This window comes from Urtica dioica, chromosome 2, assembly GCF_054948205.1.
Source record: "Urtica dioica subsp. dioica isolate 48M chromosome 2, U.dioica_male_clone48M_v1_H2, whole genome shotgun sequence".
Taxonomy (NCBI): domain Eukaryota; kingdom Viridiplantae; phylum Streptophyta; class Magnoliopsida; order Rosales; family Urticaceae; genus Urtica; species Urtica dioica.
This window is the reverse complement of record NC_142757.1, coordinates 31,229,112-31,252,960: the sequence shown is the minus strand read 5'-3', so window position 1 is coordinate 31,252,960 and position 23,849 is coordinate 31,229,112. Positions and strand designations below refer to the sequence as shown.

The following is a 23,849-nucleotide window of genomic DNA, read 5'->3' as shown; positions in this document are numbered from 1 at the left end:
TTGGGGACGCCAGGAAGGTCAGACTTCCCAAATACTCTAGTACTTCTAACCCGAAAACGTATGTGACGGCCTTTCGCATCACGATGGGTCGGGCATGTTTGAGAGACAACGAGAGAGAAAGCTAGTTACTGTCAGTTGTTCACCGAGAACCTGTCAGGAAACGCCTTAGATTGGTTTTCATGTCTCGAGGAAGGGTCGATAAGCTCTTTTCAGCAGCTGTCGGCCGCCTTCATAAAACACTACTCGATGTTAGTGGAAGACGAGGCGACTATGGAAGACCTGTGGAACACCGAGCAAACCCGAGATGAAACTCTGAAAAATTTCATGACAAAGTTTAAGACCGTCTTGTCAAAAATCCCCTCCGTTGTGGGAGAATCAGCCCTGGATGCTCTAAAAAATGGACTCAGGCATGAGTCCAGATTCTGGGAGGAAATGACCGTAAATAGTCAACCCACCAATGAGGACGCGATTCATCGCGCCTCAAACTATGCAAAGGCTGAAGAGGAGAGAGCCCTTTTAGCCAAGAAACATAACCTAAGGAAGGCCCCTTCCATGATGCCCGTCCCAGCCATGGCCAGGACTCCTTGCATGAGACCTTACCGAAATAATGAATGGAGGAAGCCCCCGAGCGCTCCAGAACATACCTTTAACGTAAACGACGAGGGAAACTCTGAATGAGGTGCCTCAAAGTGGCCTTGTGACAAGAAGAAGTATTTAGACTTCCATAAGAACTACGGACATTACACTCTAGATTACGGCGTAGCTCGGAAAGTGGTCATCGAAAAATATAAAAAACGGAGAGCTAAAGAATGTCGATCTGGGTCCACCACCCCAGAAAAAAGAATTTCATAACACTAGATCCCAAGGAAATCCCTCCCCAAAGAGGGGAAGGGCAAGGGAGGAGGATAACAACGCACCCCAAGCAAAACCCCGAATCGACTATATTATGGGAGGTTCCAAGTTTTGCAGAAATAGCGTGAATTCAATTAAGGCACACCAGCGCCAACTTAAAGGTGCACCAAGGTCTTCAAGACCTCAAGAGGTAGTAGATACCACGATCCCGTTTAACGAAGATGACATTAAAAGGTTATACGGGCCCCACGACGACGCTTTGATCATTGAACTCGAAGTGGGCAACTGTGTAGTAGCTAGGATGCTAGTCGATGGCAGAAGCAATGTGGACGTCATATTCAAAGCCACTTTGGATAGGATAAACATCGAAGAGGCTGAAATCGAACACAAACCCAACCTACTATCCGGGTTCAATGGTGAAACGACCCCTTCTCCAAGAGTCATTGAACTTCCCGTACGGGCCGGAGACGTGAACCGGATGTTCAAATTTATCGTACTCGATTGCCCCTCCCCGTTCAACGCCATCCTCAGGAGACCTTGGATGCACGAAATGAGAGCAGTGCCTTCAACCTACCACCTACGCGTACGTTTCCCGACTCCCAACGGGGTACAAGAAATCAGGGGAAGCCAAGAGGCATCCCGAATTTGCTATATGAATAACCACAAAAGGATCGTGGAGAAACTCAAACCAGAAGAGAGAAACTCTGAAGGTCCTTCCGACAACGAAACCAACGAGGGCCAATAGAAATTAATGACCATCGAGAGCAGAACCACCTATCCATCCCCAAAGGAAAAACTAGGAGATAAGGATGAACCAAGCGTAGAATTGATAACACAGGTTCAAATCGATGGAACCGATCCCGAATGATGCGTGAGCACATGAGCCGAATTAAAGGGAAGCATACGCCGAGAGCTGATTGCTTTCCTGAAGAAAAACAAGAAAAATTTCGCATGGACAACCGAGGACATGCCAGGTATCGATATCGGGCTTGCCTCACACCAACTCAACGTGCATCCAAGCTATAAACCCGTGAAACAGAAACGAAGAAAACTTGGCCCCGAAAGAGCCAAAGTAATCAACGAAGAGGTGGAATGGCTGTTGAAAGCTGGGTTGATACGAGAAGTGAAATATCCCGATTGGCTAGCCAATACCGTCGTAGTCAAGAAGAAGAACGGTAAGTGGCGTGTATGCGTCGACTACACCGATCTTAATAAAGCTTGTCTGAAAGACAACTTCCCGCTACCCCACATCGAACGCTTAGTTGAAGCCACGGCTGGTCACAAGATCTTATCATTCATGGATGCATTTTAAGGATACAATAAAATCCTCATGCATACAAATGATCAAGAAAAAACCGCTTTCACTATCGATAAAGACATTTACTGTTATAAGGTAATGCCATTCGGGCTCAAGAACGCAGGAGCCACATACCAACGACTCGTGAACGAGATGTTCGCCGAAAAGATAGGAGAAATAGTGGAAGTATATATCGACGATATGTTGGTAAAGTCCATGCGAGAATCGAATCACGTCTCGGATTTGGAAGAATGCTTCGGAATTCTGAACAAGTACCAAATGAAATTAAACCCATCCAAGTGTACCTTTGGGGTATCCTCCATAAATTCCTTGGGTACATGGTAACTCAAAGAGGGATAGAGGCAAATCCGGATCAAATACAAGCGCTCCGAGAATTGCCCTCCCCTAGGAACAAAAGAGAGATTCAGAGGCTAACGGGACGCATCGCGGCCCTTAGCCGATTTATATATCGATCAACCGACAAATGTTTGCCTTTTTACAAACTGTTAGAAAGGGAACAAGAAATTCGAGTGGACCGAAAAGTGCGAGGACGCTTTTAAACAGCTGAAGCAATACTTAGCCGAACCGCCGGTCCTGGCCAAACCCGAAGAGGGAGAGCCTCTCTACTTGTACCTCGCCGTATCACCTGCCGCGGTGAGCGTGGTACTCGTCAGAGAGGAGCGCAGAGACCAAAAACCAATCTTCTACATTAGTAGATCACTCGTTGATGCCGAGACGCGATATCCAGCAATGGAAAAACTGGCTCTAGCCGTCGTCACGGCAGCCCGAGAACTTCACCCATACTTTCAATCCCACTCGATAGTGGTAATGACAACTCAACCCCTACGTTTGTTTCTGCACAGCCGTAACCAATCGGGAAGATTAACCAAATGGTCTGTCGGGTTAAGCGAGTAAGATATAGAATACAGTATTAGAACACTTCTACGAAATCGCAAGTTCTGGCCGATTTTCTCATCGAACTCCCCGCGAACGAAAGTGAAACCACGACGAACGTCGAAGTATGGACCCTCGAAGTCGATGGTTCATCAACAAAACAAGGGGCTGGAGTTGGGATAGATTTGATATCGCCCCACAGGGAAGTGATCGAGCAATCCCCCCGTATGGACTTCACCACCTCGAATAACGAAGCTGAGTACGAGGCGCTAATCGCAGGATTGCGTCTAGCAAAGGCTGTAGGAGCAAAATCCATACCCGCTTTTTGCGATTCGCAACTCGTCGCGAACCAATTTAGGGAGAATTCAAAATAAGAGACGAACGTATGGAAGCATACGTACAAATAGTTAAAGGGATGATAGACCAATTCGATAAATTCGAATTGACCCGCATCCCTAGAGGGGAGAATACTACTGCCGACGCCCTAGCCGCGCTAGCCTCGACCTCAGACCCCGCGTTGAGCCACATCATACCGGCCGAAGTAATTAAGAAATCTTCTATCACTACCAAGAACACAAGTATAATGGTAATAATAGAAGAGGGGGACTGGAGAGTAGATATAATCAAGTATATTTCCGAAGGTCACACCCCAACGGACAAACAGTTGCGCCGAAAACTCGTCAGTCGAAGCGCAAGATTCTCCCTAATCGACGGCGTACTCTTCAAAAGTGTTTCCGGGTCTACTTAAGATATGAGGAAAGGACGAATCTAAATGTATCCTTTCCGAAATTGTAATGTATAAACTTTTGTAAACGCTCGACTTGTGAATTGGAATAAAATGGACGGGTTTTATTTCAAATTCTTGTTGCATATGAGACGTCCTTAAATTTTAAATATCTTGGAAAATGATAATATTTAAGGTCGATGAAATTTCGGAATGAGAATATTCGAGTAATTCAATATTATTATTCAGAACATACTCGGAGATTTAAAAATCTCGAGAGTAAAAATAAATTCCGGAATCCCTTAAATATATTCAAGATAACGGGAAATAATAATAATTTTCTCGGTTATTTTTCAAGATTATTTTTAATTAATTAAGGACAGGATTGTGGGTTTTTATTTTAAAAGGACTTGTGTGCAACGTTTAAGGGATGTGATTGAAAAAAAATTGTGAAAGGGGGGTTGTTTTGAGAGATACGTGGCCCTCAGGACGTGGGCCACATGTCCATACGTGGCTCAAGAGGGACTCGCTACGTGGATTTCTCTTCCTTCTCTCCATTCTTTCTTTCTTCTTTTTCTTTCTTCCGTTCCTTCTTCTTCCATGTCCCGCGCGAGAAACCATCACCAGACAAATAAAAAAAAATAATTCGGCCATCATCAACATCATCACCGAGCTTCACCTTCACAACCCGACCTCACTCATCACGAATCACGAATCACATCGAAAATGTTAATAAATTTTTTGACAATGTCATTTGATGACTTGATATCACTCGGCCAAGTTAGTTCAATTGGGCCTTGTGGATTAATTTCATTTCATAAGAATTTTAATGAAAATTCTTAATGGGCCTTTTTCATGTTGTCATGAACAAATGGAAAAGCTTCTAGAAGCCTTTGCTAGAAGGCTATAGGCGCCCAAATACCCAAGAGAAAGAGAGATTATTCTGTGTATAAATGTATCAAGATACTTGCCAAAAGAAAAAGAGGAAACAAGGTGGGCGCCCAAATGAGTCAAGGGAGAAGCAAACAAAAGAGGAAACAAATCCAAGGACTTACTTGATATGTCTTGGCCGTGCACCTCATGAAGGGAATAGGGAAATTAGCTCATGAATATGTGATATTCTATAGAAGAGGAAACTACCTTATTGAAGGTGAGACCTCTCCTATAAATAGGAGCCTCATTCCACACATTTCATTCATCCAAAGTTTTAGAGATTGAGAGCTTCTCTCTCTAGACTTGGCCGCCCCTCTCCTCTCTCTCTCTAGTCAATTTCGTTTTATTGTTTTGGCACCTAGGTCCTCATTTGACCTAGAGTTTAGCTCTGCGACTTCAAGACTCGTTCTTAAGTCGTAGTGTTTAAAAGTTCCCACACACTAATTCCTTTTATTTCGAATGATTTAGTGATCGAAACTTTCGTGGTTGCTCGAGTTGCCGAGGAAAGAAAGAGAGACGTGCTGCGAGGAGACGAACGTTTTCAACCTTCCGAAGGCTCATCAACGTTCAAGCTTCTAAAGAGGTTAGTAAATTTATCATGCTCATATTAGTTTAATTTACATGTGCTTACACTTTGTCTAGGTTAGTAAAAACTGTTTTAGTTGAAAATGAAAATTTTTAAAATTCCGCCGCTTAACGAAGCGTTAAACTTTTTTCTTAAACCCTAGATCAATTCCAACAAACCCGATGGTAATGGGCAGTCGCCTAGAGTGAGCCCATTCAGAAATGAGCAGCCGCCTCGAGTGAACTCATTGTCATGGCAATATGGCACACATGGGCCGACGTCAAATGAACATGGTACCACTAGTGGATCCCAGACAAATGTTAAAACTTAGGTCAGCTGATGACTGCTGCTCGAGGTCTAAAGCTGGTCTCTGGTTGGACCGGAGGAAATAGCAGTGAGTAGTGTATAACCTTGCGGGTTGGCAAGTATGTAGATAGAGTGTGACGTCACACATCAGTCATGCTCTAATGTTATGTTCTAGCTGCATCTAGCGATCATTCAGCATTCTTATGTGTTTGTTTGCACGTCACATGGCATTAGTCATTTTACTTTATAGATAGACTCCCACTTACTGAGTCAATCGACTCATAGTTTTATGACCCTTGGTAATGTAGATAGGGGAAAAGTTGGTAAGCGGGAAACGAGATTGAAGACCGAGACCGAGCGCGTATTGCCTTGCCCTATGGGCTATGGGGTTTCTTAATCGGGGGTTATCTTCTGATAAAACGTTCCGAAACATATTTGTATAGGAGTCGCTATAAGACTCTAAGTTATAAAAGCGAAAAATTTCCCCGAATTTTCGCAAACTATTTTAATATTTAAAAGTATTATGATCTATTGTTTGCTATGTATGATATTGGAGTCGATCGGTCGCGGCTCATGAGCGAGTTGTCGCTCGCGGGTCGTGACAGATTTTGTGGTATCAGAGCCCCAGGTTTAGCCGTTTCTGTAGACTTGGGATACGTGTTCTCGGTATAGGTCGCGATTATGCCATGTGTTAGTGTTGTGCTTAGAGTCGACCTGTCTAGAGATAGGTTCGACATGACGTAGGTTGAGTTGCTAGGAGATAGATCTCTCCTCCCCGATGAGATTCGTCTATACCGCGATGCGATCACGTTAATTCCTTTGACCGCAAGTACGTTCAGTGTCGTGAGAGGCACCATCACTTAGGGGCCGGTGGATTGGTCTGACTTGTAAGTAGATGAGTGTCATCTCGACGTTTCACTGCTCATGTACGAATATCGCGATGACCCCTCCTTATTGGCCGACGATGAGTCGATGGACTCGTTTCACTGCTGACGGCATTATCAGCCGAGATTGTAAAATGTTCCAAATGGTGATACTATATACATTCGGGGCCAGGAGAGAAGGACGAGTGGGAAAAGCAAGCTTACGGATTCTACCAGCTCGGGATTGAATCGGTTGTCCGATATGGAGACCGACTTGTCCAAGAAATTGTGGACCGGTGTCCGATGTGCTCGAGGATAGATTCCAGCGAGGTATCGAGTATTGGGAGCTGTGTCCAGAGCTCCAATATCTGACGCTGTAATCTGATTGTCCCTCGTTCGCTGTCTTGCGAATGCAGACTGAGTTCCTCGTCGTGACGCGATGTGGTATATGAGTACCTTACCCCCGATGATTGCTTTTTCGGTGGTCGTTCCGCATGATGACGAGAAGCTTGACTGTGACGAGAGAGATTCCAAGAAGGATCCCGCTGAGCCTTCGGACGACCCAGCTGCGTAGACGTTTGCTTGTCAACCACGTGAGTGGTTGCTTTGTGTGTGTAACAAGAGAACTAGCATTTTGTGCTTAAGTCTCGTTTGACTAGCTCTTGAGAGGCTAGTCCATGTTGGATTATGCGTTTTGATTTTAAAAGGAATTGTGTGAAACGTTTAAGGGATGTGATTGAAAGAAAATTGTGAAAGAGGGGTTGTTTTAAGAGATACGTGGCCCTCAGGACGTGGGCCACATGTCCATACGTGGCTCAAGAGGGACTCGCCACGTGGATTTCTCTTCCTTCTCTCCATTCTTTCTTTCTTCTTTTTCTTTCTTCCGTTCCTTCTTCTTCCCTGTCCCGCGCGAGAAACCATCACCAGACAAATAAAAAAAAAATAATTCGGCCATCATCAACATCATCACCAAGCTTCACCTTCACAACCCGACGGTCTTATCGCTGATATCGGGCAGTTCTTCACCACCTCAACTTCTTATCGCTGATCTCGAAATAGAAATATTTCGAGCCCAAGTTCTTATCCTTGCCAGGGAGGTCGGTAACGACCCCTGGCGAGGTCGGTTCGCCAAATAGAAGCACATCGGATGATGCTTCGAGTTGCACTTCGCGACTAGCAAGCGGTCGAGGTCGTTAATGTCCAAGGAAACTCTGACCTCCCTAGACAACAGCAACAGCGCCATTACTTGGCGCACGAAGTTCGGACACATTTGGGCGAACTGCAGGCCCAGACGGTCACAAAACTCGATAAGAAGTCTGGGAATGATGAAGTGCAGCCCGCACTCTTCGAAAAACACCTGGTACGCACAAACGTACCTGGCAATGACTCAATCGGTGGACTGGCCTCCCACCTTCACCTTCAACCCATCAGGGAAGTTGTAACGCTCCCACATGTCGACGAGATCTCGTTTTGTCAAGGTCGACGGCAACGACAACTCGCTGTTGGGATCCTCGCTCTTTTTGTCAGATGTTGATATTTTTTTACAGAAAGAGACTCTGGTTTCGCGCAAAGAGGAAAGGGAAAAGTGAAGGATAAAACCCAGGATAAGGGTCGACTAAGCTCAAGATCCTATAAGTTCACTAATACAACAAAGAAAGGGGGAAAATTCAAGGTTTTGGCGCAAAAGAGATGGCAAAAACCGGAAACTTCAGAAGAGAGAAGAAAGAAGAAGAAGGAAAGAAAATCGCGACTTTACCTTGGAGCGGGGAATGGGTTGATATTAATGAAAAAATTGAAGGGTCGGGGTCTCTATTTAAGCGTCAAATCAACAGTTGGGATTCCCGAGAGAATCGCGATGATTATGGAAATATTTGGGTTCTCGAAACGCGCGGCCGGCTACACGTGTCCTGAACGTTTGCCCCGAGGTAACCAAAAAGTAGAAATACTCGAGTATTTCTTCAGATTCTAACCAAATTGAGAGAAATCTCGGTTCGACTAAAAGTATATTTTATATTATACTATCTTATAATATAAAAGATATTAGGGGACTGATTGTGGGAGTGGATATCGCCCCCTTCCCTCAGGCGAGTTGGACCAACTAGGCCCAAAGCCAGTTTGGCCCAAAGAGCTCAAGATCATCGCTAGTTCGGCCCAGCGCGGTGATGGCCTCTTCCCAGCAAGGGAGCAGTAAGGCCCAGTTCGGAGTCCGAGGCCCATAAGCCTTAAGTCTCTAACAGATGAGCCCGCCAAAATAACGTATACCAGCCACTTCTTCGAGGAAACGGTAAAGCCGAATAAAGAATAGAATGAGTCCCGAGACCGGCGAGATAGAGACTGTATCCTGTCGTACACGTGGAGCAAGCCGAGAGAAGGAGATGACCAATGAGCTAGCTATAAAATTCGATCACTTTCCATTTTATGGGCACGGATTTTTCTAATGATAAAAGAAACTTATACAATTTCGTATTTTTCCTTATTTTTTGCCTTCGGTTCATTTGTTTCATGTTCTTTTCCTATTTATTTGTTTCGTTCATGCTTACAATCCAATTAAGAAATCTTTCTTTCGCTCGTATTAATATCTATTTATTTATATCTTAGCGTCTTCAAATTTCGGTCTCTTCTTCATAATCGGATTCTGAGACCCTTCCCTCTTAAAATAAACATACGAATATTCAACTTTCAATAGCATTCGTATAGATTGTTGAAACGAGAAATCGGTTCAACAGCTACTATCATGTTAATCACAGCTGATGTCTTGAGAGTTTCGGAGCATGATTTGAGTGGGAAGTGGTTGACAGATATGAAATCCAACCATCCTGAAAGAAGGTGTCACTCACTTAAGGGTTGATTCCAGAATCGATAGATTGCTAACACTTCCGAAGTATGTACGTTCAGAATAATCTTTCGCTGGGGAAACAACAGTGCTTAGGGTATATATTTATCAAGAAAGGTATAACGGATTAATTGACCTTTCTCGATACAGGTTGAGCCTGGAGGATCACGTACTGACTAGATCAGTGGACACTCGTCACGATGAATATATAATTCTAGTATAAAGGAGAGTTCAGTCTTGACGTACCTAGGTGTAGTTTGACCAAAATTAGACAAATCGATGTGGAAAAGAGAAAGGATTTTTTTATCTTTTCATCGGATTTGTTACGCTTCTATTATTAGGTCCATAGTCGCCGATTCGACTTCGATAAGACGAATAAAGAACCTATAATAATAATGTGTTTCATTATTATAGATCTCACAAGATGTAATTGTGATTGATAGCATTAAATTCATAAAACGGGTATTTGCTGAATTAGTAAAGTATTTATAGTAGAATTGTTTATTTATTGTTTGATCAAGTAAATAATCAATTGATCCATTAATTATTTATTCTTTGATCAGGTAAATAGTTAATCAAATACTTATTTATTTATTGTTGGACCAAGTAAATAAATAATTAATTGGGCTTTAACCAATTGGGTCTTGCACTAAATGGGGTGGACGAATTTTTTAGGGTATTGGACACATAGATTGTGTCACCCCCTCCCTCTTTGCCGTGTGTCAATTTCGTCCATGTCAATATTGGTAGTTACCAATATTTTTTCCTTAGTTGTATAAATAAAAGAGAGAGAAAAATATTTAAAAGGAAATAAGATATTGTCATTTATTCTCTCCCATGAATATTTAGAGAGAATAATATTTAAAAGGAAATAAGATATTATTCTTGTTGATGTCGATTTTTGGATTGATCAACAATCAAGAATAAATGAATGCTAAGATATTATGTTTCAGATGTGTTTTGAAAGACGTCGTATAAGAAACAATACAAAAATAAAAATTATAATAATAGAAGAGTATTAATTATATTGACCGGGAAATGATTTACAAACGGACGAGGTGACGAACTCAATAAGACGAGCTCAAGACTGTAAATATAACAATACAAAATATAATCGATTGAGAAGTGGGGTTGGAAGCTTGCGTGTCCGAAAATTGCCATCTCATCTTCTATTTATAGGTGAGATGGAACTTCCTTGCTGAAGACACGCGTCCTTCGATCCGTACTCCTCGTCAGGGCTTAAGTCGTCTCAGATCCGGTCTTCACGGCGTGGTTTACTCTTTGACTGACCGATTCTTCTGGCCAAGAAGACGTGGTCGTGCTGGAAAACGTGATTGAACTTGGGCCGATCTGACGAGATCGAACTGAGCCCAAGGTTGATTTCGCGGGTTGACAGTTGTGATCGTATTAGGCCCATAATTTATTCCATGGGCCGATCTTCAAGTGGATATTGGGCTTTGGTCGGGCCAAAGTCCATCCGAGATAATTATTAAATAACTGAATTTTAATACCCCCACAATTAGCCCCCAAATATTTTTAAAATATCTCGAATATTTTTAAAATATTTTTCGCGGAGAATTCGAACTGCCTCGAATTAACAAAAGGAGGGAAATCAAATATTCGGGGCCACGTGGCATCGCGTGAGAACGCGTCACCTTCATACGTGGCGTGACATGACTGTACTTCGTAGGTCGAAGTCGAAAAGTCGGGGAGTCTGTTGATATCTTTGCAGATATCAAGGAAGTATCTTTGATTTGATTTGTTTCTGAAATCATTAGATTTTTTCAGGATTTTAGTTAATAAGGAAATATATAAATAAGCGTGCCGAAGAGTCACTTCTTCCCACTTATATTCTCATCGTCCGCGGTTAAAAGGTAACTTTCTCTTTTGAATTTCTCTTTCTATCCATTAAATTCTCTCTCTACCTCGACCATTTCTTATTCTCAGTTCGACCAACGAACTCTGGGAAGTTCATATCTTTAAACACTTCGCCTCTAGAAACCTTAATTTTAAAATATCGAGCTCAGGACTTCGTCCATCAGGATCTCAACCTTTAGGAAACGAAGACATATTATTACCTTCTGCCGTGACCTCGACCGATCTTAGGAGAATCCGCGAAAAATATCAGATTCCCCCAGAGATAAAAATTCTTCTTCCTCCTCCTGGGGCCACCGCCGACACCGTCGTGGAGGGTTTCTGTTGTATATATGAGATCTGGCTAGAGAAGTGTGGGCTAAGATTTCCTATTCACCCTCTCTTATTCGACTTTGTCCAGACCCTAGGGTTAACCTTACCCCATATGTGTCCGAACTTTGTCAGGATGGTGATGGGTCTGATTGTTGTAGCCCATGAGGAAAAAATCGAACTCTCATTGATGGATTTAGTCCGTCTTTGTGTAGTTAAGGCGAACTCGAAACACGATCCGAAGTGTTTCTATCTTTCGAGGGCTACAGGCAAGTGAGTGATCTCGGGCCTGCCTTCGAAAGATAAATTTTTGGGAAGGCGATACTTTTACTTCGTTGTAAACGAGCATTCGCTCGGGAATCGAGCTCGTTCTTTCCCCTCAAAGTGGGCGAGCTTGCCGAGTATGCACGAAATTTAATTTATTCTATATTATTATTATTTTTTTTTTTTTTTTTTTTTATGTTTTGTAGGTGGGTGAGATAAACTAACACTTATCTGTTCTGTTTTTTAGAGAAAATAAAGGCGCCATCTCAGGGAGCAGAGTTTGCCGAGAAGCTCTCGATATTGCAGGAGGGCGAAGTAGAGTGGCTGAACTTTACTTCCTGCAGGTTCATTTCGGCCAAGCTTTGGCCTCACCCACCAACTCTTTTAGAAAACTTTGAAGAAGGTTAGTTCGACAAATTTGTTTTTGCCCTCTTTCCCCTGGTCAATTGTGCGTGTGCCATTTCGATTAAATAGTAATCATAATCATTATTAATCGGATCTATTTTTTTTATAGACGTATGGGATAATATGAGTACCCCGATCAGTGTTCGCAAAGCGAGGAAACAGAAGAAGGGGGCGCTGCTTCGACTTCGACCCCAACCCCGGCTGTTCCTGTCACCGATCCCGAGGTCAAAGTGACAAGGGTTCGTCTGATGTCCGAGATCCCGGTCGTTTTGGTGCCTTCTGACGAGGTACTTGAGACGACTGAGATTGCCCCAGTGGACGTCTAAGAAGCTGAGGTTCCCGAGGCCGAGGAAGCTCGAGACCCCGGGACCGAAGAAGACATCCCCGAAGGGGCCGAAGAGGATCAAGCCCCCGAAAGGGCCGGGACCGTGGGGGCGCCCAAGAAGAGGAAGATGCCAGTGAATCGGGTTCCCGAGGGCGGAGCTCCCGAAGAAAGGAGGAAGAAGAAAAAGAAAGATCTGATTCCTGACCTCGCTGCAGGGACGAAGAAGAGCCCGCCCCTGAGGCCCCCGCGACCGCGGCGACTCGGGCGGACAAGGGTACGGCTGCAGCGGAAGGAAGCAGGTCTTCCTCGAAGTAGAAATCCAGAGGCCGAGCTGATTCCGCCCCGTCTGCATCCCGGAAGAAGAAGCATAACGTCAATTTTCACTACGCGCAGGATCATATGCTGTGCGACGATATCTACTCTTCGGCGGGGTTTCTTCGTCAATTGACTTGTTCCGGCATGGGGCTTCCGAAGGTCCCTGAGCTCGCCGAGGCGGATTGGTACAGGATGATGGCTTCGGCCATAACCGGGGTAAGTCTTTTTATTTTTATCTCTTGTATATAACCGATCTGTTATACTTTGAGAAATAATTAATTTTTACGGATCTTGTTGCGGTCGAACTAATGGGAGAACTTGGTTAATTTCAGCTGTCCACCCAACTGAACCGAGGTGTTTTTCGCTACGAAAAGCGTCTTCACAATTCTAAGGTCGAGCAGGAAAAGCTCGCCGAGGTTCAAAAGAGAACGGAGTCTCTTCAAGCCGAGCTCAAGGGAATGAATGACAAGATTGCCACCCTTCAGGACGACCTTCTGGCCAAGGATGCTCTCTTGGAGAGGTCGAATGGTAAGATTGAACGCCTTCGTGGCAAAGTTCAATTCCTATCCGTCGACGTCGATGATAAGAAGGAGAAGATCAAGGGATGGGCGGCCCGTTCCAATGACTTCGAAACGGAGAGCAAGAGGTTGGCGGTCGATCTGGCGGCTCGGGACAAAGAGCTGAAGGACGCTCTCGAGGAGCTCGCTCGATCGAAGAGGGTGGCGAAGGCGGAGCGGGATCGGGCTGTTCATGTGGCAAAGAAGGCGACTTCTCTTAAGTATCGAGAGCAGATACTTAAGCATCGCGCGCAAAAGGAGAAGATGGATGAGGCCATCCTCATCCTAAAGAAACTCGAGCAATGCCGGGGGAACAAATAGCTGATCTCGGAGGTCTTAAAGGGCGAGATCTCAGATTGGGCGGCCGAAATGAAAGATACTAAGGATGACATCGCCCAGTATGAGGCCGACTACGCGGCCGTCGCCATTCCTGAGGTCGAAGACATTCCGTTCACCCCCTACTCGGACCGATCTCCCGCTGACGGCTCTGCGACCGAAGTCGAGGCCGCCGCCATCAATGAGCATGGTTCGATGCTCGATCGCACTGACGAGGTTCTCAACTCCATCCCGGAGGGGAACGAAGAGGTGGCGGCATTCACGCCCACTCCAGAGTGTAGAGACGTTGAAGTCGAACCTCGTGACCAAGCTTAAGTCTTCTCCAGCCGTCATTTCTTTAATTTTCAATAAAAATGTTTATTTTGTTTCTGGGGCCCGCGTGTTTTGGGCGAAGTTTTTATTGCTTTTGATACAATTATAGGGGGCTTCGGTACCTCTGTTCTATATTTTTGAATTATTTTTCTTATTATGTTCAACGCAATTTTATATTTTAGGATGTGTTAAGTCTTTTAGCTCGTCAAATTTTCTTTTGCATGCACATACGCTTATTTTCTGTCTTTTTATTCAGTTCGTCTGACCGATCCGAATATGTTCGAAATATTATTTCGTTTACCCCTGAGATAGCTCGGATTTGCATAATCTATTAAGTCTTTTAGGTCGCCCGTTCTCGGCCTAAAACGTTTCCCTTAAAGATTTCAGATGATTCGCTAAGTCTTTTAGATCGTCAGAGATCTAAAAAGATTTTCGGACGAGGTCGACTTTTACGGGTGCGACCTCCGATGACGCTGTGAGATGTCGGTTCTCGCCTGAGACGTCGTTGTTGTCAATGGTGCCCACAAGAAGAGTTGTAGTCTTTATTTGTACATTTGATGTAATAAAGTCTCACGAAGACTCTTGCTTGTAATTGTTTATTCATTAATAACAAGTTGAAACATTCATTCATTCTTCCTTGTCTGTTTGAAGCTTTATGATAAAAAATTAGTCTTTAGTCCATAAACAAACTTAACAACTTACGAAGAGACAAATGTAGATTTGCATGAACAAACTCTTCGTAGTTTGCTTAAAACGATATATTCGCAGTCTAAGGGTCAAAGGACTATTGACCTCAATACAATTGTTAGGAGAATCTATGATGTTTGGTTATGGGGCATTGAGAGTTGAAGACTCTATAGTTCTTCTAGGTATCTTCCGAAGGTACTGAATTGACCAGTGCACTTCTCGAGACAATATAAGAACAAACCATTTAACCTCTTATGTCTCGAAGTCACTACGTATGAATTGCATCATGCTTACCTTAATCTTGAAATGAGACATGCCATTTCACAACTTACGTATTCTCATTTGAGAAATTCAGAGTCCGGACTCACTATGTGATTCCAAACAGGGCCTATTGGTGAAGTACTAAGTTGTGAAGATGTCATGAGTAACTTTGTGAAGTTCTCATAGATATGGAATTCATGTACAAGATTCCTGAAATGCAATGTATATCACCTCATGCTTTGTTCCTTGGAGTGTGAATAAATGAACTGGCCAGTGTCCAAATTGAGTCTTGACTCTTTTGGATGAAACAATGTGACTTGTTAGCTCCTCGTCAATACATTGTTTCTAACTTATTCACAAGCGACAAAGGAGTTGAGGAAATAACAGCTAGAAGGGTAAAATGGTAATTTCAAAAATTCCGACTAGCTGATGATATTCATGAAGGGTAAACATAGATAATATTCAGTGGATCCGCTCATCATAATTTGGTTGAATTCTTGAGTAGAAAATAAATTCATTTGAACCGAGAGATTTTCAGTGTCAACTCTTTAGTGGAGTCAGTTGACATTAAGCTAAACTTGGAAAAGGTTTGTGAACTTTTGAGTTCAAGTATTTAGCTCAAGCTTTGTTCATTTGGATCCATGAGGTCTGTCACGAATCACATCGAGTAGGAATAGTTAAACTAGAAGCTAAGTCAAAACAAGAACGAGACAAGTTTTACGAAAATTGTCAAAAGGGTATTTTTGTCTTTTGAGACATAGGATGAAATGAATGTCGATAAATTTTTTGACAAGGTCATTTAATGACATGTATCACTCGGCCAATATTAGTCTCATTGGGCCTTGAGGATTAATTTAATTTTATAAGAATTTTATTGAAAATTCTTAATGGGCCATTTTCATGTTGTCATGAACAAATAAAGGAGCTTTTAGAAACCATATGTGCGCCTACTACCCAAGAGAAAGAGAGAATATTTTGTGCATAAATGTATCAAGATACTTACCAAAAGAAAAAGAGGAAACAAATTTGCATGTGGATGCATTAGGGAAATCGGCCAACCTAGAGAAGGAACAAAATAGGAAACAAATCAAGGCTTCTAGAAGGCTTGTTTGGCCTTGTGTCTCAAGTGGGAAAGGAGGGATATTGTGCTCATGAATATGTGATATTCTATAGAAGAGGAAACTACCTTATTGAAGGTGAGACCTCTCCTATAAATAGGAGCCTCATTTCCTCACATTTCATTCATCCAAGTTTTAGAGATTAGAGAGCTTCTCTCTCTAGACTTGGCCGACTCCTCTCTTTCTCTTTCTATTCAATTTCGTTTTTGGTTTTGGCACCTAGGTCCTCATTTGACCTAGTGTTTTAGCTCTTCGAATTTAAGACTTGTTCTTAAGTCGTAGTGTTTAAAAGTGCCCACACACTAATTCCTTTTTCTCTCGAGTGATTTAGTGATAGAAACTTTCGTGGTTGCTCGAGTTGCCGAGGAAGGAAGAGAGACGTCCTGCGAGGGGAGACGAACGTTGCAACCTTTTCCACAAGCTTCTCAACGTTCAAGCTACTAAAAGGTTAGTAATCTTTAATGCTCATATTAGTTTTTATATACATGTGCTTGCTCTTTGTCTAGGTTAGTAAAAACGTTTTACTTATCAAAAGAAAATTTTTGAAATTCCGCCGCTTATCGAAGCGTTAAAATTTTTCTTAAACCCTAGATCAATTCCGACGCACTTGAGGTAGGGTCCTGCGAAGCTTTTCTTGAATAGGTTTCCATCTATGACGCAAAACCTCGCGCTTCTCAGCATAAGTTTGCGTTTTGCCGTCTTATCGGATGGGACTGTGCCCGTCATGATGTAATGTAATTTTTCATCTCTCCAATCCCTTGTTCTATTGTTATGACTGCGGTAGTGTTCGTGGCAATGGAAGGTTGTTTGATTGTCTCGACTGGGATGATTCTTTTGAGGTCCGGATCAGAAGTAGATGCCAAGGCGGCCAATGCATCGGCCGAAGTATTTTCACCTCGAGGAATCCTTGTTAGGGAGAATTCTTCGAATTGTTTCGTGAGATCTTTTACGACTTTTAGGTAAGCTTCCATTCGTTCATCCCTAGCCTCGTATTCTCCGGAGTATTGGTTTGCCACGAGTTGAGAATCACAGAAAGCTTCCACTTTCTTTGATCCAACTGCAGTAGCCAACCTAAGTCCGGCGATTAGTGCTTCGTATTCGTCTTCGTTGTTTGATGCGACAAATTCGAGTCTGAACGATTGTTCTATAGTCTCACCGTGAAGGGATGTCAGGTGTATTCCCACTCATGCCCCTTGCTTTGACGATGCCCCGTCCACTTTAAGTGTCCAGGTGCCTTCAACCTCGGTCGCGATGGGGCTTTCCCTCGGGAGCTCGATGATGAAGTTTGCTAAAACTTGTGATTTTGCGGATGTCTTCACTCGGTACTCAATTTCGTATTCGCTCAGTTCGACGGCCCACTTAGTTAATCTTCCTGATTGATTGGGGCTATGTAGGAAACTTCTGAGCGGATGTGATGTCATTACTATTATGGTGTGAGATTGGAAGTATGGCCGAAGTTTTCGCACAGCGGAAACGACGGCCAATGCCTGCTTCTCCATAATAGGATATCGAGTTTCAACATCGACTAACGACTTGCTTGTATAAAATATTGGTCGTTGGTCCCCTTGCTCTTCTCTAACGAGTACTCCACTAACTACCGCTTCAGACACTGCGACGAAGAGATAGAGTGGCTCCCCTGCAATGGGTTTCGCTAGGATTGGGGGTGTCGATAAATACTCTTTCAATTTTTTAAACGCCTCTTTGCATTTGTCATCCCATTCGAGCTTCTTGTTTCCTTTAAGGAGCCGGTAGAAAGGAAGACATTTATCTGTAGACCGAGAGATGAAGCGGTTGAGAGCAGCGATGCGTCCCGTCAACCTTTGAACTTCACGCCTATTACGGGGTGAAGGCATTTCTCGCATGGCGTATAGCTGATCTGGGTTAGCCTCAATTCCTCGTTGGGTAACTAAATACCCAAGGAACTTACCGGATGAGACTCCGAATGAACATTTAGTGGGATTGAGTTTCATTTGATACTTATTCAGTACCTCGAAACATTCCTACAAATGTCATATATGGTCGTTCTCCCTTAGGGATTTTACGAGCATGTCGTCGATATATACTTCCATCATTTTCCCAATCTTTTCTTTGAACATTTCGTTGACTAACCTTTGATAGATCGCGCCAGCGTTTTTTAGTCCGAATGGCATGACCTTGTAGCAATACGTGCCTCGGTCGGTGATGAAAGCTATTTTTCTTGGTCGTCTGGATGCATCAAGATTTGGTTATATCCTGAGAATGCGTCCATGAACGACAAGATTTCATGCCCCGCAGTTGCTTCGACTAGCTGGTCGATATGGGGCAGCGGGAAGCTGTCTTTGGGGCATGCTTTATTTAGATCGGTGAAATCAATGCATACCCGCCATTTCCCATTCTTTTTCTTCACGACGACAGTGTTCGCCAGCCAATCTGGGTATTTTACTTCGCGGATTGAATCTGCACTAAGCTGTCTTTCGACTTCGTCGTTGACAACCCGTGCCCTGTCGGGGCCGAGCTTTCGTCTCTTTTGTTTTACGGGTTTAAAACCGGGATCGACGTTAAGTTGGTGAGACATGACGTTGATGCTTATTCCTGGCATATCTTCGGTTGACCAGGCGGAGGTGGACTTGTTTCGTTTTAAGAAACATATCAGCTCTCGCCTAATGCCACATTTAAGCTTAGTTCTGATTCCAACACACTTGGAAGGATCGGAACCATCGAGCTGTATTTGGAATGTCATCTCAGTACTCGGCGCATCAAGGGAGTCGGGTTCTTTTAGCGTAGAGATGCTCTCGTCCGACTCCACGTTCATTAATTGCTATTGTTCTTCTTTAATTGTTTTAGCGCAATGTTTGTGGCTAGTGAGATAGCAATTGCGGGAGGTTGCCTGATTGCCTCGGATCTCTTTTATCCCCTCAGGCGTAGGGAATCGAATGCATTGATGAAAGGTTGAAGGGACGGCCCTCATCCTATGTATCCATGGTCTTTCCAAGATAATGTTTTAAGGGGAGAGACAGTCCAGTACTTGAAATTCTACTATTTTGTTGATTCCGTGTGTTTTTACGGGCAACCTGATCGTTCCTAAGGATGGAGTAGTTGACCCATTGAAACCTGTCAAATGGGTCTATTCCCTTTCAATCTCGTCTTCGCTGATTCCCATTCTGGCTAGGGTATCTTTGAAGATAAGATCTACGGAGCTGTCTCCATCAATTAGAACTCTCGCGACCTCGCAGTTAGACACGTCAATCGTGATTACGAGTGCGTCGTCGTGCGGTTCGATTGTCCCTACCGCTTCTTTTTCGGAGAATGAGATTTGAACATCTTGTTCTAGTCTGATTCTGGTGGTTTGGTTACTTAACTGACGTTGATGTGCTTTGATTGAGTTAACTTTTCCGTTGCAAAACTTTGAGCCGCCCATTATGAAGTCAACCTTGTGTTTTGCGACAGTCGGTGGGGAATCTGGTTCCCCTTCCTCATCGGGTCTTGCTCTCTTGGGGGAGGGGTTGCCTCTTCCTCTGTTGTTATTAAAGACCTTCTTCTTTGGCGGGGGTCCTAGATCAACGTCTTTTAGTTCTCCTTTTGCATATTTTTCTGCTAGAGCCTTACGCATGGTTTCACAGTTAACCGTGTCATGGCCGTTAGCTTTGTGGAAATTGCAATACGCATTGGGGTCCCGTGTCCATTTCTTTGCCTGGGAACCTCCCTCCTTAATGTCGTCACCGACGTTGATGTAATTAGGAGGGGCGTGTTGCTTTCTGGCATGAGGTGTAGCGTCGTGGGGGTTGATCCTGCGGGGGTTGCCCCCAGCATTTGCAGGCCTTACCCAAGTATTAGAGGATGGTTTCTTTTCAGCCACGCGTTGCCTTTCGTAGGAAGCGAATTCCTCTTCGGCTTTTGCGTAATTCGCGGCTTTATGAATCGCATCTTCTAAAGTGAGGGGACGATTAACAGTCATCTCTAGTTTCAGCTTTGAGTCGTGCCTTAATCCGTTCCTTAGAGAGGTTATGGCAGATTCGTGGCACACGTTAGAGATTTTCGAGAGTACGTCCTTGTAACGGATCATGAAATCCTTCAAGGATTCGTTCTCTCTCTGTTGGATTCCCCACAAGTCTGCTATGGTTAGATCATCCTCCACGAACATCGAATAGTGTTTCAGGAATGCAGCCGATAATTTGTCAAAACTATCGATGGAGTTCGGCTCGAGTTTGGAAAAACCACTATAAAGCGGACCCAGACAAACTTTCAGCGAATAGTTGGTAGTATCCTGCCTCCAATTCTCTCTCTGCGAGCATAACCCGTCCCATTGCGACTCTGAAGGACAAGATAAAAGCTTTCGGACTTGAAGTGCCACTATACCGTGGAAGGCGAACCTTTCCGGTATCTCCCAGCTGCACTTCAGTGATATTTCTGGCGAAAGGAGTCCGCCTTGTTTCTTCAACGAGGCGATATATCTCGGGGGCCGAGCTAGTTGCAGAATAAAATTCTGAGCGAACAGCTCTCAGTTCGGCCGTTATTGATTCTTTGAATCGGTCTAGCTCGGTCATGCTGGGTTCGCCCCCGTGAAAGAGGCGAGGTCCCGAATGTGCTGGAGTGACCGCGGTCGCACCTACCAGGCTATGACGGGTCAGATTCATTCCACCAAAACGATGTGGGATGAACGTTTGACAGTTCACCGAAGGGCGAGGTCCCGCATTAGTCGGGAAGGACCCGGATGGTGTTCCCCCAAGGGGAGGCGGAGGGAGACCGGAAGGGTCGATCGTGACTTCTGCCGCGACTTCGCTAGCAGTCCCCCCCAAGCTGAAAACTTGTGCCGGGAGACTGGTCTGTTCCTTGGGCGACCTGTATCCCAGAGAAATCCAAGCGGACTCCGGGAGGGAGAGCCCGGCTCGTTTGCGCAACCGAAGCTGCTTGACGAGCAGATTCCGAATCGGTTATATCTCCGGATCCCGCCTGAGGATCCGGGGTGTTTTGAGGAGTCGAGAGAGTATTCAACCGGTCACTAAGAGCACGGTTGGTCTCAGCCTGCTCGTCTATTTTTTGGTCAGCATATCTAGGATTGCCCTGATCCCCAGAGAGATCTCCTCTCTGGATTAGTAATGAGTCGGAGTGGAAGACATGATACAAAAAAAAAATTACGAACTGCTTATTTCGAGATTGGTCTTTCTGAGTTTTCTCACAGACGGCGCCAAATTGTTGATGTCGATTTTTGGATCGATCAACAATCAAGAATAAATGAATGCTAAGATATTATGTTTCCGATGACTTTTGAAAGACATCGTATAAGAAACAATACAAAAATAAAAATTATAATAATAGAATAATATTAATTATATTGACCGGGAAATGATTTACAAATGGACGAGGTGACGAACTCAATAAGACGAGCTCGAGACTGTAAATATAAGAATACAAAATATAATCGATTGAGAAATGGGGTTGGAAGCTTGCATGTCCGAAAATTGTCATCTCATCTTCTATTTATAGGCGAGATGGAACTTCCTTGCTGAAGACACGCGTCCTTCGATCCGTACTCCTCGTCAGGGTTTAAGTTGTCTTAGATCTGGTCTTCACGGCGTGGTCTACTCTTTGACTGACCGATTCTTCTGGCTAGGAAGACGTGGTTGTGCTGGAAAACGTGATTGAACTTGGGCCGATCTGATGAGATCGAACTGAGCCCAAGGTTGATTTCGCGGGTCGACAGTTGAGATCGTATTAGGCCAATAATTGATTCCATGGCCGATCTTCAAGTGGATATTGGGCTTTGATCGGGCCAAAGTCCATCCGAGATAATTATTAAATAACTGAATTTTAATACCCCCACAGTTCTTATTCTCTCTCATGAATATTATGAGAGAATAACTTTTAAAAGGAAATAAGATATTTCCTTTATTCTCTCATAATTAAATATTAAACATCAAATAAAATCCCATGCCGTCTTTCTATATTCGTCCGGATATTACGTTTCGGAAGACTACGGTGTCATCAAGAGGAGTACGATAATCTGAAAGCTTGAAGAAAGAGATCAAGGCGTTTGAAGACGGATTAAGAAAGCTTGAAGTGTTCGTGAACCCAGACCGTAAGTTCTCTATGAACCTTGTTCTTTGTTCTTATTGCTTGCTTGCCATGTTTTAATGCTTTCATTATTTAATTAATAAGTAAATCTAGATCTTGTTAGATAACCATACATTTAATTAGCTCTTGTTAGTGTAATTAATTTATTTCGCAACTTATATGGTTATCAAGGTGAGCACATAATTACAACAAGTGGTATTGCAGCGATTGTTCGTGTCCGATATCGCTCGTGTTTCTCCAACAAGTGGTATCAGAGCGATTATACGTATCTGATATCCTACATGCTTCACCGACGAGTGGTGTCAGAGCAATTGTTCATGTCCGATACTCCCCCTCGTTTCCCAACATTTATAGTTTGTTTTAAATGATTTTGTAAACTATTTAGAAACATAAATCAATCCTAACTATCCAATATAACTTTAATTGATGAAGTGAGACACTTTTATTTAATATTAGGGATTTTTTCCGCAACTTTCAAATATTGAGTATTAAATTAAAGTGTATCAAATCGGAAATTGTGAGTATTTTTTGCCGCTAAAAACTCTAAGAAAAACTCTAAGAGTTATTGACGGTAAAAAATAGTCAATGTTTTTTAATTGTTGCAGTTTAATAGCAATTTTTTTAAATTGTGGAAAAAATATTCTAAGTTACAATATCCTTCTACCGTTATTATTTATCCGTTAAAATGGATGGAAAGATGCATATAAATCATCTACATTGGCAAATTTTAAAAATAAACATCATATTTTTGTAATATTTAAAAATAACTTTTTCTCCATCATTTGCTTAAATTTTCTATCCCTTTAACGTATTTTCGTTTATCTTAATACTGAAAAAAAATTTGAATACTCTTTATTTTTAAATAAATTGCAAATATATTAAATTAACAATAACTAAAGAGTTAAAAGAAATTAATTTAATTTTTTAATTTAAAATTATTTATTTTCTACAACATTAAAAGAATTAAAAATTAATAATAAATAAAATGTTATTAACATGAAGTTTCCCCAAAAAAATCGTATATATAAATAAACATGCTCATGCTCATGGCGAAGAAAGATATGAGATGAGAGAATATAGAATTTTAATTTTTTTTTTCTTTTTAAGATAATAAAAAAAATACGTTTATTTTTAATTTTGTTCATTTAAATGATTTATGTGTGTCTTTTCATTCATTTTAATTAGAGATTTGTAAGTAATTAGGCCACTTTAAACATGTGATTTTGGATCTAGCCTATGTTTGACAATTTTTAGGGATATAGCCAAATGGTTTATGTGGCAATAATTAAGGTCTGATTTACCCTTATTTATTAACAAATTCGTCGCTTTCTCTCTCCTATTTTTTTTCAAATAATTTTTTTTGCATCAAAACTTCACAAATTCGTATCTTTCTTATACGAACTCGAAATTGAGTGATTTCATATCCTACAAATTTGTGGCGTCGAGATCTTCAAAAATAGACCCATTGTGTTTGATGAAAAATTATGTTTAATGCATCATAGTTACGTTTCCATTTATTTTTTTGATAATTTCAAAAGTTTCCAGTTATTTCCATATTTAAGGTAGTAACATGATTTTTCTACATCTATGGTATTAAACATGATTTTTCATCAAACACAATGGATCTATTTTTGAAGATATCGGCGTCACGAATCCCTAGGATTTAGAATCACTCAATTTCGAGTTCATATGAGATAGATATGGTTTTTTGAAGTTTTTATGTAAAAAAAAGTGTAGGAAAAAAGTAGGAGAGAGAAAGTGACGAAT

The 23,849-nt window shown here is 42.6% G+C and overlaps 3 protein-coding genes across 3 annotated transcripts; 2 read left to right on the top strand and 1 right to left on the bottom strand.

Moving 5' to 3' along the window:
* Positions 1 to 946: 946 nt before the first annotated feature.
* On the top strand, positions 947 to 1,597 carry LOC149404346 (uncharacterized). The gene has a single exon (XM_089607496.1). It carries the CDS (start codon positions 947 to 949, stop codon positions 1,595 to 1,597), a length of 651 nt encoding a protein of 216 aa, XP_089463622.1.
* A 1,831-nt stretch (positions 1,598 to 3,428) lies between these two features.
* Positions 3,429 to 3,791, top strand: LOC149404345 (uncharacterized). Its single transcript, XM_089607495.1, has one exon. It carries the CDS (start codon positions 3,429 to 3,431, stop codon positions 3,789 to 3,791), a length of 363 nt encoding a protein of 120 aa, XP_089463621.1.
* A 15,343-nt stretch (positions 3,792 to 19,134) lies between these two features.
* LOC149404344 (uncharacterized) lies at positions 19,135 to 20,554 on the bottom strand. The gene is made up of 2 exons (XM_089607493.1): positions 20,367 to 20,554; positions 19,135 to 20,227 (listed from the first exon to the last, which is right to left on the bottom strand). The coding sequence occupies exons 1-2, from the start codon at positions 20,552 to 20,554 to the stop codon at positions 19,135 to 19,137; spliced, it is 1,281 nt and encodes a 426-aa protein (XP_089463619.1).
* Between the last annotated feature and the right edge of the window lie 3,295 nt (positions 20,555 to 23,849).